The sequence below is a fragment of the Hakea prostrata genome, chromosome 10 (assembly GCF_041222555.1).
Source record: "Hakea prostrata isolate BN-2017 chromosome 10, UWA_Hpros_2, whole genome shotgun sequence".
NCBI classification, from domain to species: Eukaryota; Viridiplantae; Streptophyta; class Magnoliopsida; order Proteales; family Proteaceae; genus Hakea; species Hakea prostrata.
In genome coordinates, this window is record NC_142609.1 from 50580142 (window position 1) to 50599077 (window position 18936).

Sequence of the window (18936 nt, forward strand, 5' to 3'; positions counted from 1 at the left end):
ATTTTATTATAAAATAAAACAAAACAATTCAAGAAGAAACAGTTAAAAATCTTTAGACCATTAAACTATGTGAAACAATTTGTAGTAAAAATCTGATGAAAATCTTCAAATTTACAGCAATTGATGTTTATTGTTTTCATTCAACAGTTCAGATTCTTTCAGATGGAAAATGCCTTATCTGAGGCACTCGAATGGAGCATGGAGGATACCACAGAACAATAGAAAAATGCTATCAATTGTCTATGACAGGGACATATATACCTTCACAATCCCAGATTAGTGTACTTTGACCTTTAACTTAACTTCCATATGATAGTGAGCCTGAGGGTTAGGCATGGTGATTATTCATTCATTTGAAAAAAATGAATCCCTCGCAACTAATTCTCTTTCCAAAGTAACCAATGGCTTCCACCTGTTAATTAATAAATGTGAAGAAAACTCCTTCTATTACTTAGGAATACATAGTATCCATTTTTGTGTTTATTATCTTTAGGGCCTGTTTCGGTCGTGTGAATCCCTAGATTCATGAAATCTAGAGATTCACTTTTTTGCACTAAAAACGTGAATCTGTAGATTTATGGGTATGAGGTGAAATCCATAGATTTCATCCCTACTATAAAAGCGTAAAACATTTGAACTATGACTCCATAAATTCTTTTTAAGACAAATTTACAGGTTTCATTCCAAAGATCGAGGCTAACCAAACAGTTAATTTTATGAACCACGACTCCATGGATTTGAAATTTATAAATTTAAAATCTTTAGATTTTTGAAATCTTCAGATTCAAGTAACCAAATAGTCCCTTATTTATTGCAACAAACATCATTCTGTCTGCACCCAAGGAAAAGAAGATAGAAATTAGTGTTATGCTTTTTAGTTTTTATCCCCTCGTAGAATAGTTATAAAGAAGGTCCACCTTTTGGAAAATTATCAAATCATCGACAGGATGTTCCTCACCCCACCTTTTTCCTCGGTCGAGATGGGATCCATCCTATGGGCCCTATTGTTATAAATGTTGTGGGTTGGATTGTGATTATCTTTTTTCTCTAATTAAAGAATTATTTATTCAATTATTTCTTTGGTATAAATGCTTTTTAATTAGTTGATCCAATACTCTTAGAAGCTCCATGGAAGTAGGAAGGGCTAGGGTTGCAACCACGATTCCTAAGGATAAAATCCTTACCCCCTTCTTCCTAATGGTACTCTATTCACTTTAGTTTATTTTTGAAGTGTAGATCCCCCAACAATCGGTCTAGCTAAGCTGATCCCTTTAGTATTAAAGCATATCTTTCTTTGAAAGGCAAATCATACAATTGTAAGCTGGTTCTGAAGTCCAAACTCAAAATGTCTATCTTTTTTTGAAGTAAGAAACACTAGAAATATTTTTTGGGTGAGTTGTCAAACAAGTGCTTAGATTTTTAGATCCCTGAGATTTGACTCAAGTCATTTTTAAACAAAAAAGATGATGGTTTGCATTTGCGTCTTATATGAGTTCCAAAAAAGTCAATTTAAGGATATGTCAAGTTTTTAGCCAAGGGTAGTTTGGGGTTTTAGAAAAATATTTAACGGTCAAAATTAAATTTAACCGAGAAAGTTAACAGAGGGGAGGTATTTGATATATTTGCCAGGTAAGATGGGAGGTCAGTGATATTATCCGACTAAGAGGGGGTAAGGCTTTAGAGGGGTGTAAGTGCTATTTGTCTGTTAAGAGGGGAGGTAACAGGGGGGGGGGGGGGGGGAAGGGGGGAAATTACAACATTGAAGCATCGGATCTGCAATTCGAGCACAGGAAAAAAAAAATGAAAACCTAAAACCTGGGTTCTGGTTTTGGAATACTTCATTTTTTGGAGGAAACTGCTGCGTTTGTTTATAGTAGTTGTATGCATTTCTGTTATCGTTTCTGAAACATAAATTAACATTTGATGAAAAAGTAGAACCCAAAGGGGGGAAATAAGAAAGGAATGGGTGGGTTGGGTTCGAAACGAAAAGCAAAATCCTGGCCGTGCTTGCTGTCCAGTTTTTAGGCGAGCAGATTTTGGAACTTGGTGGGAAACCTTCATGATCACTGGAATGTTAAAACTCAAAATTGAACCGCAGAATGATATCCGTTGTGGTAAGAAAGCTTTCATAAACCATCATTTATTTTCGGGAGCATATCAACTCATCTTATTCTTGATAAAACAACCGCCAATTCCTAGTACTTCACTTTATCCTGTCTAATCCATTACCCTCTATCTTTCAAATAATAACATTCAAGAAAAGAAGAATAACTTTGATGTACACTAAATCATGTTTCTCTTGCGAATCTCAATGGTCACACTCTTTGACATTAATTAACAAAGTTTTTTTTCTTCTTTTTTTTGGGGGTTAGAATTAACAAAGTTAAATAACAATTAAAAGACGTTGACCCTGAGCTCATGAGTCTATAGGCAAACAAAGCATGCCTGCGACCTGAGGATAGCTCAAAATATGAATCACCAATCAGAATATACAATGTCCGCAATTATTCACAAGCATCGTATGACCTTCCTGGGTAAATCTCCAGTCGTCACAGGACCTGAAGTTTAGCAAGAAAAGCAGCACAGAGATCCAGGAAGAGAAACTGAGGTCCATTCACCCTCTGCAGATCAAGCAGATACTTCTCCTCACGAGTCTTATAGAGCTATACATGCACATTAAACCAATCAGAATTCTGAGTCTTATAGAGCTATACATGCACATTAAACCAATCAGAATTCTTGAGAAACTCCTGCTACAAAATCTAGAACTAAATTATCACCACAAAGTAAGTGTTCCTACCGAAAGAGCTCTCACAGGAGGAGCTGGCATAGGCAAAGTTCTTCTCTTTATCATATTATAGTTATCATAATAAAAGCAGTAATTTTGCATTTTTTCCACTAATTTCAAATTATCAAAGCATGATGAGAGACATTAGTCATTTGCAAAAACATTGTTTGCCAAAATGGGTTTTAACTAGATTTACGGCCAACAGCAAAGTAGGCTCCAGTCACAACTTGAAAATCATGGCACCACATTTTCCTTTTATCATTCATATGAACAATTCTATACCATGAAAATGCATTATCATTTGTAGAGAATTCAATTATATTTGACCAGTAAAGCAAAAGGGAGGACTATATCCAAGTCACAATTGATTTACCTGATCATTTTCAGAAGACCCAAGTCTTGATAATTTCATGGACAAAACATTCAATGTCAAAGCCATTCCCTGCAGCTTAGTCCAACTGAGGCACCATTTCCTATAGGCTTAACCTCTTAATAAACATGCAAACTGTATTTAGTTTCCAACCACTTTGATTTAGCCTTCGGACTAGGACCAAATGCATCAAGATCTTGAAAGAACAACCTCGAATTCCATGTTTAGGATTCAAGAGAGGAAATTGGGGTTTAGAAGTTAAGTTTTAGACATGGGATCTCATATCACCCAGGACCATCAGCTCAAAACGTGGCACACATGTACGCTGGTTTATGGTTGGTCCACCTGACCAAGTAATCCCATGTAGCCCTTTTTCTGGGCACACAATAGTTCAGTTGGCACTTAAGACCCAATATATGAAAAAAGCCAAGCTCTCATGAAGGTAATCCAGCCTATGGTATATTTACCGTGTTGCAGCAAAACCCTAAATCCTAAACCGTGCTGAAAAATATATCAGGTATCATAAAATTAGATCTTCCAATAATATCCATAAATGACTTATTTTTGCTAATGACAAGTTCATTTCATTCACACTATTTTGAATACTTGATTGGTTACATTTTCATGTGTTCGCAATCATTTTATATCATTTGACACTAATATTGCATATAAGTGAACATCAAATACCCTCTCTCTCTCTCTTTGAATTTAAGTAATTTTAGTAATTTATATTTATCTTGGAAGATCCTTATTTAAATTTATTATATGTGCTTGTAGTGAATCATCTCAGTATTTGGGCTGCTTCAACAACTAGGATTTGTTTGGAGCAAGACTTCACCAACCAAATTGTGAAGGGTATTTTTGGCACATGAAAGAGAATCGGCCAGGAGACTTTAAAGGAGTTTGGAATCCACAAGACTTGGAGCTCTACCTTCCTACTTGGATCCTATTCAGAGAAGGAAGAGGGAAAATTCCCATTTCTGAGTGTGCTCTGTCCAGTTTCGATCAAGTCCATCAGGTGGTCATCTAGCGTCCGATCGTCTGATTTTTGGACAGAGGTTCGTGATTTCTTGCTATTCAAATCCAATAGTGGGATCATGCATTTCAGCTCTCAAAGGCAGCCCCTTTCATATGCCATCTAGCCAAGCACTTGTTTGGTTGATTCAGATTAGCAAATTAGAGTTTGTTTCAAATTGTATTAGATTAAGTCAAGGAATCATATCCAATGTAATCTAGGAAATAACTCTATAAAAGGGAAGCAAACTCCAGCCATAGGGGACGAATTTCATAGAGGAAGAGCTGCTGGAGATATTTTGGGAGAAAGAGTTACTAGTTCGTGGAGGACCTGCTGCCTGGGCAGGAGTTCTTCTTCCTTTAGAGTGATGTTTCCCTTAACCTCTTCTTCTCCTCCTCCTACAATGTTCTAAATTTATGTTGCCCGGGTGTAGATGGATCCTTACAAGAATTAATTTATTGATTTCTCTATTTCATGCAATACAATCATCTACTTTTCGCTTTCTTCAATTTTGTTCTTAATGTCTGAATGCCTGTCCAACATTCATGAATTTTGTCGTATGTCTTCATGCATGTAACAGTGGATAATGCATGCTAGACCTAGGGTTAAAGAATGACAAATTACATCTAACGCGTAACAAGTTAGAGGGTTTATTCAACATAGTTTAGGGATTCTATATTTCATGCAATGAATCGAATTGATCTTCTACGAGTAGAAAGTAGAAGGGATTTGGTACATTAGGCACCCTCAAGCGTGACAGCTGGGGTGTTGGTGTTAAAAAAAAAAAAAAAAAAGCCTCAGTTATACCAGCCACGTTAGGCATAGGGCAGGTTTTGGGGGACCCCCAACCAGCAGCTAAAATGGTCGGTTTAGGCTCAGGTTAGTTTAATTTTTAATTAGCCTATAAATTCTTCTGTTTAAGTCTTACTTGGAAGTTGAAATTCCAATAGGACAGCTGAAGTTACTGATCACGTGAACAGTAAATGTGAATAGTAACTCTAGTCCTAGTTTCTATTTTAGTCCTAGTGATGTAGAATCGTCACCAAATTGGGATTCCTTCCTTAAAAATAGTCTTCTCTAATTCCTTGGATTTATTTTGTATTGGCCAACTTAATGGGCCTAAAATATGGATTTTTTTTTATTGGTTTCAATCAACTTAGTCACAAGTGTTTGTCATAGATGCTAATTCGAGTTGGTTATTTATATAGATATATTTTTTTTAGTCTACTTAATTTTATTCATTTTATCCTTTTATATTTATTTTATTATATTTATTCCATTTTCAATTCAACAAATTTGAATGATTGATACGAGTTGATTTTCTATTTCAAAAAATTAATGAAACAATAGTTAACCCAACCAAAATAAGTGATTTTAGCCCTTCTAAAACAAAACTGATTCTTGAACCTCCTTCATGTTCATGTCACGTCTAGGTACTGCAAAAGAAAAAACTGCAAAATTCAATCCAATTTATGTTGGTTAACCTTATTCTGAAACACGGAAAAGAAATCATTGGCTTATCAAATTATCTATCGAGCCGAGAAACAACAACAACAACAATAAGCCTTGTCCCAACTAAATGGGGTCGGCTACATGGATTCTTGCCCTCCAATCAGTTCTGTTCGAGGCCATGCTAGATACAAGGCCTAAGCTATACATATCCTTTCTCACCACTTCTCCTAAGGTTATCTTAAGTCTACCCCTAGCTCTTCTAGTTCCTTCAATATGGATTATATCACTTCTCCGAACAGGAGCATTTATAGGTCTCCGTTGAACGTGGCCGTGCCACCTCAAACGACTTTCTCTAAGCTTATCACTTATAGGAGCAACTCCCAGACCAACTCTAATATGATCGTTTTTAATCTTATCCATCCTAGTTTTGCCACTCATCCATCTTAGCATCCTCATTTCTGCTACACTGAGTTTATCTATATGATTCTTTTTAACAGTCCAACACTCTGCACCGTACATCATAGCTGGTCTAACAACGGTCCTATAAAATTTTCCTTTAAGCTTTAATGGAATACGCCGATCACATAAGACCCCGGACGCACCTCTCCACTTCATCCACCCTATTTTAATTCTTTAGGAAACATCATCCTCTAAATCACCTCTTTTACTTATGATTGAACCTAGGTACCTAAAACAATCACTCTGAGGAATCTCTTTATCGTCAAGTATCACCACCTCATCATCTGCCCGATCATGACTAAAATTACAAACTAGATATTCTGTCTTCGATCTACTAAGTTTAAAGCCTTTTGATTCCAAAGCTACTCTCCATGATTCTAATTTGGTATTCATCCCCACTTGAGTCTCATCAATCAACACAATATCATCCGCAAAAAGTATACACCAGGGGACCTCATCTTGAATGTCTTTGGTTAATTCATCCATTACCAGTGCAAATAGATATGGGCTTAAAGTTGATCTTTGATGTAGCCCAACTATTATCGGGAATTCATTACTCTGTACCCCCACTGTTCTAACACTAGTCATCGAACCATCATACATATCCTTAACTATATCTATATATTTACTTGCAACACATCTTTTCTCTAGTACTTGCCAAATTAACGCTCTAGGGACTCTATCATAAGCTTTTTCTAGGTCAATAAATACCATATGAAGGTCTTTCATACATTCTCTATACCTTTCTATAAGTCTCCTAATTAAGTAAATAGCCTCTGTAGTAGATCTTCCCGGCATAAACCCAAATTGGTTCTCCGTAACTGTAGTTAAGTATCTCAAACGGGTTTCAATTATTCTCTCCCATAATTTCATCGTATGGCTCATCCATTTAATGCCTCTATAGTTATTACAACTTTGAATATCTCCTTTATTTTTGTAAATTGGAACCACAACACTTCTCCTCCAATCATCTGGCATTTTCCCTGTGCTCATAATCTTATTAAACAACTTAGTCAACCAAACTAGTCCATGGATTCCTAAGCTCTTCCATACTTCAATTGGGATTTCATCAGGACCTTGTGTCTTGCCGAGTTTCATTCTCCTTAAAGCTTCTTTTACTTCGGACATCGAAATTCTACGTATATAAGTTCGGACACTGGTGCCTTGGTGAAAAGTGTAATCGTCCGAAACATAAGTGCTTGGAGAATGCTCATTCAGTAAACTACAGAAATAAGTTTCCCATCTTTTCTTAATGTCCTCCTCACTAACTAATACTTTACCATCTTCATTTTTAATACATCTAACATGGTCAAGATCTCTACTCTTCCTATCCCTCATCTTAGCTATCTTATAAATAGATTTCTCCCCTTCCTTGGTGCCCAACTTATTGTATAACTCTTCATACTTCCTTTCCCTTGCTTTTCCCGCAATTTTCTTAGCTTCATTTCTATCCAACCTATACCTTCGAAGATCCTCAACATCCTTAGTTCTTTGCCATGTCTTAAAACTAGCTTTTTTATTCCTAATGGCAACTTGAACCTCACTATCCCACCACCACGTCTCTCTATAAGAATGGATCTTTCCTTTTGATTCACCTAGAACATCTTTAGCCACCTTCTTAATACACATAGCCATCTCATTCCACATTGCATTGGTATCCCCTTTAAAATCCCATTTTCCTTGTTTGACTACTTCATTAACGAAGGATTTAGAGTACTCTCCTTTCGAATTCCACCATCTAATTCTGGGATAGTTTACCTTGGACCTTTTATGTGTTCTTGGGACTAAGCATATATCCAAGACTACAAGTCTATGTTGTGCAGTTAAGCTTTCCCCCGGTATCACCTTGCAATCCTTGCACAACAATCTATCAGTTCTTCTAGTTAGGAAGAAATCTATTTGGCTTTTATGCTATCCACTTTTGAAAGTAATTAAATGTTCATCTCTCTTTTTGAAGTACCAGTGGTGAAAGAATTTCTTGATGTCTTTCAAGAAGACTTATTAGGGTTACCACCAGAAAGAGAAGTGGAATTTGTCATCAAACTTATCCCTAGTACAACTCCATTATCTAAAGCCCCATATAGAATGGCTCCAAAAGAACTGAAGGAATTGAAAGAACAATTGCAAGAACTGTTGGATAAGGGATTCATAAGACCTAGTGTATCTCCTTGTGGAGCCCCAGTCCTATTTGTGAAGAAAAATGATGGGCCATTCAGAATGTGCATTGACTATAGGGAGTTGAACAAAGTCACTATCAAAAACAAGTACCCCTTACCTAGGATTGATGACCTGTTCGATCAACTACAAGGAGCAAAGGTATTCTCTAAGATTGACTTGAGGTTAGGTTATCAACAATTGAGGGTAAGAGAAGAAGACTAGATATGGACATTATGAGTTTCTTGTTATGCCTTTTTGGTTGACTAATGCATCGGCATCCTTTATGGAATTAATGAATAGGGTGTTCCATAATGTCCTGGATCAGTATGTTATTGTCTTTATCGATGATATATTGATATATTCAACGAGTAAAGAATAACACGAGGAGCATTTAAGAGCAGTTCTACAAACTTTAAGAAATGAAAAGCTTTATGCTAAGTTTAAAAAGTGTAACGGTCCCAAACTTTATGGGTCATCCCTATTTGCCATTAACTAAGTTTCTCCAAATTTCACCCTATTCCAATAACTTTTCATCCTGTATCCCAAGAACCTGTCCCATCCACCCACATACCCCATTACTCTACATCTCTCAAAAACTATCCAACCAGTATAATTTATGTTCCTATGTATCTCAATCAAATAGCCCAAAAATCTTAAAACCCTAAACCCTTACTTTTTTGAGTTGAGATCCTAGAAAGCTGGCCCTTAGTCGAACCTCTACAATCTAGGGCTACATTAGCAAGGGGCTACCTAACATGATCCCTCAATCTAGTGCCCTTTACTAAATATTTTTTTGGGTATACACCACATAAGTCCAATTGACAAGGCCTCAAATATAAAAACATAAGCTACTCGGGAAAAAAAAGGCAAAAGCCCACAAATAATTGTACCACTAAGCACAAAGGGTACAGAGAATGTGGCATACCTGCAACTCAAACTTGATTACATTTGTTTGCCTAGTACCAACATCATTCTCAACAATTGCAGTGTCATCTGAAAAGTAATGGTTACCATGCACCACCCTGTTGACCATGCCCTCAGAACTCCCTGGAAACCGAAGATACCGACACTTCATGTTGTAGTGACCAATTTTTTTCCAACACACCTCCAATGCTTGAAGAGCCTTCAAAACCTCAGTCATTATCTCACGAGGATGAGCACGAGACTGTCCAACAGTGAACCAATGAGTAGTTATTAACAACAAATAAGAAACAAGACTAGCATACATGTTTTAAGGAGTAGATGAGGCAATCGCTCTCCAATATAATTAAATATTATAGGATTGAAATCACCAAACCAATCAAGAGATAGATACCCTAGGGCAGCAATATTTTCAGATAGGTGTGCTATACACTAGTTCAATAAATGATTTAGAGGGTAGAACAAGTCAGAGAGAAATTCTTACCCCCCCCCCTTCTCTTTCAAATGGTCTTAACAAGGTGCACACAACATCGAGTCCAAACCATTTGGTGTAGGTGCATTTGCCCTAGAGGGCAGGGGGTTTAAATAATCCTAGACAGGTGGCTAAATCCTACTCGATGGGTGTAGGAGAACTTTCTCCATTAATTTACTAGATCTTATGACAAGGATTGATTTTCAATCATTTATAAGCCAACTGCTTAGAGAGATGTGACGTATTTGGCAAAGATAACTACCAGTCTGTAACCACATATCTAGTATTAATGGAAAAAGTTCAACCTGAAGTCCAAGAGTCCATTTTCTCTCAACAGGGAACTGGTTTCTCAAGCCAATACCCTGATGCTCCATATATCCCGGCAGGCGATGCCCAATGGCAGAAGATGCAACTTCACCAGGATGCATACGTGTTAAATTGCATTCCTGGAAATAAATATAATCAGTATCAATCGATGAATATGTAAAAGCTGGTGACAAAGATAATGCACCAAAGGAAACAATGGTCTAAGAAAGCAAACAAATACAAAAGCTTCAAATGGTTGTTAAGGCAACAAGGTTACTCAAGGGGTTGGAGGGGCACCCAGCATGTGCAACATATGTAACATAGCACTAGTAATTTTATATAATTTATCCTCATAGAAGCAACATAAAATCAATCTCCTTAAATATGCAATGATAATGCGAGTAATGAACAAATATGAGAGAACCAACATATAAGAAACAAAGCATATACGCATATTCAAATAAAAAGAAGAGGAAAATGCAACAAAGGTGATGTAAGCAGGTTCCCCCCCCCCCCCCAAAAAAAAAAAAGGGGGCCAAAAATCTAGACCCAAAGAAGCTTCTTAAAGCTGGCCGATACCCTAGGGGCATTTTGGTAATTTTCCATCCCCTTCTAGGATTCATTTGGGCCTTGATAGAATACACTCAATAGGTCATGGAACTACTTTAGTTTTTCTATTCGGGTTACTCAATTTTGATAGATGAAGTGTCCAAATCCTTAGAAGGAAGTCAGTTGGAAGAAGATAAGATTCCTTATTCAAGCCAAGTTCTTATATTTTAGAGTATATTTTATTTGAAAGTTGTTTGCTGGAGTCCCAAGTTAAGTGTCTCAACAAGATTCCAATCCTAGGGTTTTGATCTTGTAGTAATTTGATTCCTTTTTTAGTGTGATAGTCTAGAGTTAGGATCCTTATCTGATAGGCCCCTCATATCTCATGTGTATTCTCACAAGCACAAGAAGAAAGCTGGATTTGACGAACAGCAGCTAGGGAAGGCAATAAGATATGGTCCTGAGAAGGAGGTTGCTGAATAGAGAATGATTTTCAAAATATTTATTACTGAATAAGAAGGATTTGGGGACAGGCAAAATATTGTGAATGATTTGCAGAATATTGCATAATAGTTACTACTGAATAAGAGAGATTTGGGGACAGGCAGAATATTGCACAACATTTACTACTGAATGAGAGAGATTTGGGGAGATTAAGGTTGATTAGGGGTTATAAATAGGGATAAGATGTGAGTAGTAGTTAAGGATTATTTATGTGAGTGTTTGGGCAGCCGTAGGCTGAGGAGCAGCAATGTGCTTTGGGGGTGACTGGCACCATTGTAACCAGTTTATCATTGTTTTTCATTATTCTATCAATTAAATAATATCAGTTTATCATTCGATTCATAGGTTCTTATCATTATCTATTAGGGAATCCCAACCCCAGTCAAAGCCCTCTATTTTTAGACCATAAATAGCCTCTTCTTGCATTGTAATTTTCAGATTTTTCCGAATGAAAAATTGGGTTGAAAGCATGGACTTGAGAGAAGTCGTGGGATCCTGAGATGGGTTACATGCAGCTGGGCTTGTGACAGTGTTTCTGTAGTTTCTTATTCTCTTTTTCTTCTTCAAGCACTCCAGCAGCAGTTCCAGCAAGTCCCTTCAGTTTACTGGTAAGTCCAAAAGCTCCCCACCTTCCCTAAGCCATCGCATCATACCCCTGCCCCTTCCCTGTTCTGCACGCAGTCCCCCATCCCCACTGCACTGCTATCAGCAGTCCCTCCCCACCCCTACAACTCCCTTAATCATTCCCATTAGGCCCTACGAGCCTCCCAGCCCTTCCCCACCACCCGTAACACCCACAGGTCTCCTTCCCTCTCCTCCTTCCCTATAGCTACTTTAGAAACCCCCCCCCCTGCAGCTTCCTTTTACTAGTCCCTTAAACCTCCCTTCTCACTCCACTTAGGTCGCCCACCCTTTGGAACTTAAAACCTGCCAATCAAGTTCAGAATTTGGCCTTGTCTTCTTCTTTAAGAAATTCTGCAGAATTTTAACATCTATAAACCCTAAGTTCTGAAATTCAGATCCGACCCACCTCCTACCCCAGAGTTTTAGGGTCTCACTGACACTGAGTACCATCAAACCCTAAGCTTCCTTCCCCTTTTGCTGGATATCCTGTGCAGCCCTAGGAATATGGGGAATTTACTAAATTACCCCTAACCCTAGATTCGGAGTTACATCAAAAGGGAAATTCATGAAGTGTCAAAAACCTAGCATAACATGTGTTCTCACCCCAAGGGCAATACCAGTCCGGGGGGGGGGGCGGCTTTTTTGTGGGGGGGGGGGGGGGGGGAGATCTCGGCGAGATCTCGCGAGATATCTCGCCTTTTTAGAAAGGCGAGACGAGATCTCTGGCGAGATCTGCGAGAATCGCATATCTCGGCGAGATCTCGCCAACGGGAGAATTTTTCACACTTTAGGGGCTTTTAAAAGCCCCTATCTCGCTCGAGAGAGGCATCTCTCGCCTCTCTTGAGCCTCTCTCTCTCCTCTAACTCGCTGGAAGCCCATATTTGGCCGGAAAACTTCATTTTTGGCCGGAATTTGGCCGGAATTTGTTGGGGATTCAACATAGCAACATCATCAACTCATCTACAACAAGAAATTGAAGCATATTTGTAGTGATTCAAGCATATTTCAAGGGATCTTCAAGAAATGTAAGATTTTCCCCCAAATTTGATTTTTTTCAAATACAAGGTTCTACAATGATTGTATGAGTGTGATATAAATATATGTTGATGTTCAAGCTTAGATCTACACTTTCATGGAAAAAAAATTTAATTTTCTGTTATTAATTTTTTTTTGAATTTTCGTATTTAAAAAATATATTATCTAAAAAATTAAAATTAAAGATTATAAATAAATACTTATGATATGAATGTGATTATTATTTATGTTAAACTACATTTAGAGGGCTACAATCTCATGTATTAATATTTTGATTATCATGCTTGCTGTATTTTTTTATTTAAATAATTAAATAAAATAATTATGAAAAATAATATTTTATTAAAAAATTATCTGTTTTTTTTTTTTAAAATGATGCTTATATTATGTAGTTTATTTTAAAAATACAAACATGTCTTATTGAGCATTGTATATATGTTATCTTAGAACAAAGTGTGTGTTTTGTTGTTTTATAAATTATTTTTACATAAAATAATTATAAAAAATAATATGTTATTAAAAATTTATCTGTTTTTTTTTTTAAAATGATGCTCATATTATGTAGTTTATTTTAAAAATACTAACATGTTTGTTTGAGCAGTGTATATATGTTATCTTAGAACAAAGTGTGTGTTTTGTTGTTTTATAAATTGTTTTTACATGTTTTTATGTATCTAAAAATTATTCTAATGATTATTTGGGAATATTCATGATTCATGTATGTATTTCAGACTTTCAGGTGCTGTACATTTGAATCTTAAATGGCAACTAGTGGGAGTGGCGGCACTGGTAGTGGGACTCAGGACATTGCTTGGCAACATGGGGATCCACTGACTGCTGACAAGAAGAAATCCCGATGCAAGTATTGCCTCAAGACTTTGAATTCTGGTGGTTCAACCGGATTAAAGCAACATTTGGCTGGTGGTTATAAAGATGTTGCCAAGTGTCCCAGGGTTCCTTATGAAGTCCAAAAAACAATTGCAGCAACTTTAAGGGGAGGGAAACAAAAAAAGGAAGAGATGGCACAAAAGCAAAGGGAATTTGAGGATATAGTGCTATCTAGACCTACTCTTGATGTTGATGAGGAATCAAGCGATGATGAAGAGAGGAGGAGGGTTATGGGTGTTGAGTCACGAGCCGAATGGAGACAGATGAAGGCTGCAATGGAAGCTAGCAGCAGACAGTCCTTACATGTTGATAGTGTGAGGCAATATGAACAAACAAGGGGAGCAGGTGGTTCGTGGTCAGGGGCATCCATGCCACCTAGACATAGTTTTCAGGGAACTGAGACTGAGAGGACCGAAAGGAGGAGGAGGAAGACTACACATTATGATTCCACATTTGACCAAGACCCCTCCCTCTTCAACCAACAAGACATCTATCAAAGAAGCATTCCCTATATGTTTGCTGGAGGTAGAGAACACAGTAGGGAGGAGGAAGCTAGGTTATCAATCAGCAAATTCATGCTCTATAACAACATTGCACCCAATGTAGCCAAAACACCATACTATCAGGGGATGATCAATGCAGTTGCTAGGGCAGGTGTAGGGGTTAAAGGCCCAACAGCTTGGGAAGTAATGAATAAATATTTACCCAAGGTAAAGCAGGAGGTGGATGAATACATTGAATCATTAAAAGAACAATGGAGTACATATGGTGTTACTGTGATGGCTGATGGATGGACTGGTCCTACTAGACAGTCCATCATTAATTTCATGGTGAGCTGCAATGGAAAGACATCCTTCCTCAAGTCAGTGGATGCCTCAGATAAGATCAAAGATGCTGACTACCTTTACAAGCTTCTTAGGGAGGTGGTACTCGAGGTAGGGCCAAAGAATGTGGTCCAAATTGTCACAGATAATGGTGCAAACTTCAAAAAAGCTGGTGAAATGTTGATGAGGAAGAAGAGCAGCAGGATCCACCTCTTTTGGACACCATGTGCTGCTCATTCGATTGATCTTATGTTGAAGGACTTGGGGAAAAGAAAGTCAATCAGTACTGTGGTTGAGAGGGCTAGAAGGGTAAGTAATTTTATTTATAACCATGGTTATGTGCTGAAGATGATGAGGAACCACTGTAAGGGTGATCTAGTCAGACCTGGATTGACTAGATTCGCCACCAACTATGTAGCTCTGAAAAGCTTCCAGAAGAAAGTGGTGGGTCTTCGGCACATGTTTGCAAGTGAGGAGTGGTTTGGTTGGCGTGGATCTAGCCATCCGATGCAAGACTAGCCCAACAAACCATTGCTGATGATTCCTTTTGGAGGCAGCTGAATAGGACACTGGGCATTATAGAGCCTATTGTGTTTGTTTTAAGGATGGTGGATTCGGAGAAGAAGCCCACAATGCCCCACATATATGCCGCCCTCCAGCAAATGAAAGAGTTGGTTAGAGCTGCTGCCCCTAGCACCTTCAAATCCTACGAGAGGATCATCGATAATAGATGGGAGATGCACTTGATGCATCCTTTGCACTTGGCTGGTGAGTCACTTTTAAGTCTTTAAGTTTTTGTTGTATACTTTAATTTAAATTCTTTATTTGTTATAACTTATAACTTATAATTTATAAACAAGTAAGTTAGTAAACAACCAAATCACTAAGTCACTAACCAAATTTTTTATTTCCACAATGCAAGCTTACTACCTCAACCCAAAGTACCATTACAAGAATGATCTGGGGCTTGATGTAAAGTTGATGACTGCGGTGCAAGAGGTGGTGGAGAAGCTTGTGTCAAATCCCATCATGCAAGGGACAATTAATGGAGAGGTGAGAACTTATTCAATTGTTTCTTCAACTTCTTGCATTAGTGCATTAGCCATTAAGCATATACATGATAATAGTATAATACAATAATTGAAGAATTGATGAATTGGTGTACAGATCAGGGAGTTCAGGGATGCCTCTGGGAGTTTTGGAAAGCCTTTGCAGTTGCAACTAGGAAAAAAACTGATCCTGGTAAATAGTTTACTACTCTATAAGTCATTAAGTCTATAAGTCTATAGACTATAAGTCTATAACTTTATAAATGATAACTGATAAGTTATATAAATATAAAGATTTGCTTGCCTAATGCATTCTTATTTTTGGTTATGCAGTTGACTGGTGGTTTCTATATGGAATTAGTGCGCCAAATCTCAGGGACATAGCAATTAAAGTACTCTCACAGACTTGCTCATCCTCTGGCTGCGAGAGGAACTGGAGCACCTTCTCGCTCATCCATAGTAAGGTACGGAACAGATTGGGGAGTAAGAGGCTCGAGAACTTGGTGTATGTGCATTACAACATGAGATTGAGAGTAGGGCACATACAAGATAATATAGATGACGACAATCGTGAACCGATTGAGTTGACTGATATATTCCACGAGCCCCCCGCAGAAGATGAGGAAGATGATGTCATATATCAGTGGGTTAGGGATCGAGGTGGCCCAGTGCTGGATGGGCCAGAAGGGCAGCCTGATCCTACCATTGCTGCTGCTGTGGGCCCAGATGCTGTGGCTGAGCACCTATCTTCTGATGAGGGTCAGGCTGCTGTAGCGGCATTAGAAGGATCAGCTGTACCATTTGTGGAGCCACCTGGTCGACTTCAAACAACTGAGGTGACAACTAGTAGTGGGGATTCAGATGATGATGCCGATGATACCACTCATATCAGACGGCCAAGTGGCCCAAATCAAACATCGAGTTCGAGTCATGGAGGCAGTCAGGCTGGTCGTGTTTCGGTGGAAGTCGGCGTCAACAAAGGGAGTCACCTGACTCACCTCCACCAGTCCGAGTCATCCGACACATGTGAGCCACAGTTCCCCTATCTCTCGGACTTATAGTAGGAGTCGGAAGAGCAGATCAAAGCAAGGGCAACCGAATGATGATGCAAGCATGCATGATCTTGAATTGAACATGGGAAGCATGAGCCTAGATCAGAGTGATTCACAACAGCAGAGCCTGTCATCGGGGTACCAATATGGGGATCACAGCACCGGGTCAGATTACAGTGGGTATTCTTCTTATGGAGGTCATACTATTCCTCAAGACCCTTCACCTGGAGAGTATGCATATGGGAGTGAAGGTGGGTTGTTAAATGAGTGGTTTAGAAACCCGTACCCAAATACTCAACAACTATATGAACAACAACAACAACAATGGCTCTTTCACCCACCCATGATTGACGGTTATCCTGCATCGCTATTCCTCCAAAGATTTCGACATGCAAACATATAATGATCATATAAACCGATATGTGACATACTTCAGTGATCAATTGACTTGGGAGTCATATGTGGCCACCGTTCAGAATCAATTGATGCGGAATGTTGAGTGATACTCTTAGTCTTGTAAGTTGTAAGTTGTAAGTTGTAAGTTGTAAGTTGTAAGTTGTAAGTTGTAATCTTCTTAATTCTTATGGAGTTATGGTTGTAAAATTTTGAAGACATTTAAGTGTTTAACAATTTATTACTTTGAATCTTTGATAGTTTGAAGTTTGAACTTTGATCACTTGTTGACTTGATTCTTGAATACTTGATGTGTAATGTTATTATATATTTGTATTTGATACTTGATGGTTGATAAATGATAACTCATTAACTTGAAGTCTTGAATTACTTGATATCTTTACATAATTACATTACATGTTGTCTATTCTCTAAGACTCTAACTTTGCATTACACAGAATTTCGGTTTTACACATAGGGTCGACGTAGGAGACATAGTTAGGGTTATTTTCTCACAAATCTAAGGCCACCAATGTGTTCAAAAGGCCTTAAATAGGCTAAGTACCAAGTTTCAGCCCAACCAGAGCCCTAAAACTCACCGAGATGGGCTACCGAGACTACCGCCAATTTTCTGGCATATCTCGACCGAGATCTCGCCATCTCGGTCGAGATCTCTGTATTTCTGGGTGGCGAGATCTCACTCTCGAGCGAGATCTCCCACCATGGTCTTGTATCACACAAAGAACGATGTCACCTTGAACCACAAAGGGGGGGGGGGGACGGGGGGAGAGGGGTGACAAAAAACATATCACATGAGAGGGGGGGGGGGAAAAAAAAAAAACACAACAAAAAAAAAAAAAAAAAAAAAAAAAAAAAAAAAAAAAAAAAAAAAAAAAAAATTATATTATTTAAATTAACGAAGCCTAGAGCAGATTATGACTTGTTTAGCCAACCCAGCGTCCAGTTCATTAATTACTCTCTCAGCTTCCTTAACCAAGAAAGATGCACTAATTAGGCAAGCTATCCCCATGGTTTAAAACATTAGTTAAAAATTGTTTGAAATTGTCTGGATTGGTGACCCTCCCATTTGTCATCCCTACTATGAGACATACTCTACTCTCCAGCACTTGAGGATGGCATAGATGAATATAAAATTTGGCAACCTTAAAAGACAAAGGTAGTGATAATTCTATGAAATAGAGTTAAGTTTGGTAATTTTATACTTGAGATAGCTTGATTTAAGAGTATTTTATCTTTGTTTTAGTGTTAGTTGTCATTAGATGTTGTTTTAGTGAGTCTTAACATTACTCTTATGAAGGTCCTTTATGTCATTCTTGCATGAGTTTCTCTTCAATTAATGGATGAATTTGATTAACCCCTTTCTCTTGGCATTGTAGGTGAAGACCCATAAGAGAAGAAGAACATGTCTTCTAACTTTGCCGTAGAGATGCTGCAGCATCACGGAGCAGAATATTCCCAGATTGAGTTCACATGGAAATGACTAAAAAGGGCTAACTAAAGGGGACCTTATTCTTGCAAATACGTGAATGTTCTCAGCCTTAGATATCAAAAGGGAATGTTCTAATCCTACAGCCCAGATTTCTACCTTATCATTAGGGGAAAATTGGGGAAAATAAAGAGGAAGAAAGAGAAGAACGTGGAGAGCTGGAGGCAGAATAGAAAGAGAACCAGAAGAGCTGAGCTCGTGTGGGAAGGAGAAGAGAGCTGCTACAGAGGAAGGCTGGAGTTCGTGTGGAAGCATTGCATCTCCTAGTTTTCTTTTCAGTTTTATAATTCTATCTTCTTATACTCTAGTTGAATGATGTTGATGACTATATATATTTTGTGCTTTTGATTTCTGATATGGGCTAAGTTCTTACTGTGTTGGGATGATAAGAGTACCTGAACCTGAATTTTGAGATGTAATTATCAAGTGTTCTTTTTTTTTACTGCAGTACAATCTATTATCAATGAATTCAGCATGTTAGTTATTGATTAATTTCATTTATTGATTGATCTTTCATTAATGAATGTTGTGATTTAAGTTAACTGGAAAGTTAATTGAATCTAAATGCTT

The 18936-nt window shown here is 38.0% G+C and overlaps 1 protein-coding gene across 6 annotated transcripts in view; it reads right to left on the reverse strand.

Annotated features, from left to right (window-relative positions):
• Positions 1-2010: 2010 nt before the first annotated feature.
• The window catches only part of LOC149003812 (SNF1-related protein kinase catalytic subunit alpha KIN10-like), a 63192-nt gene continuing 46266 nt past the window's right edge, over positions 2011-18936 (reverse strand). For all 6 annotated transcript variants that reach the window (XM_089137353.1, XM_089137348.1, XM_089137351.1 and 3 more), the window contains 3 exons: positions 9940-10080; positions 9167-9406; positions 2011-2663 (listed from right to left, as the gene is read on the reverse strand). In XM_089137353.1, the coding sequence (XP_088993479.1) occupies positions 2550-2663; positions 9167-9406; positions 9940-10080 (495 nt within the window). In that variant the 3' untranslated portion in view covers positions 2011-2549. The remainder of the gene's footprint in view (positions 2664-9166; positions 9407-9939; positions 10081-18936) is intronic.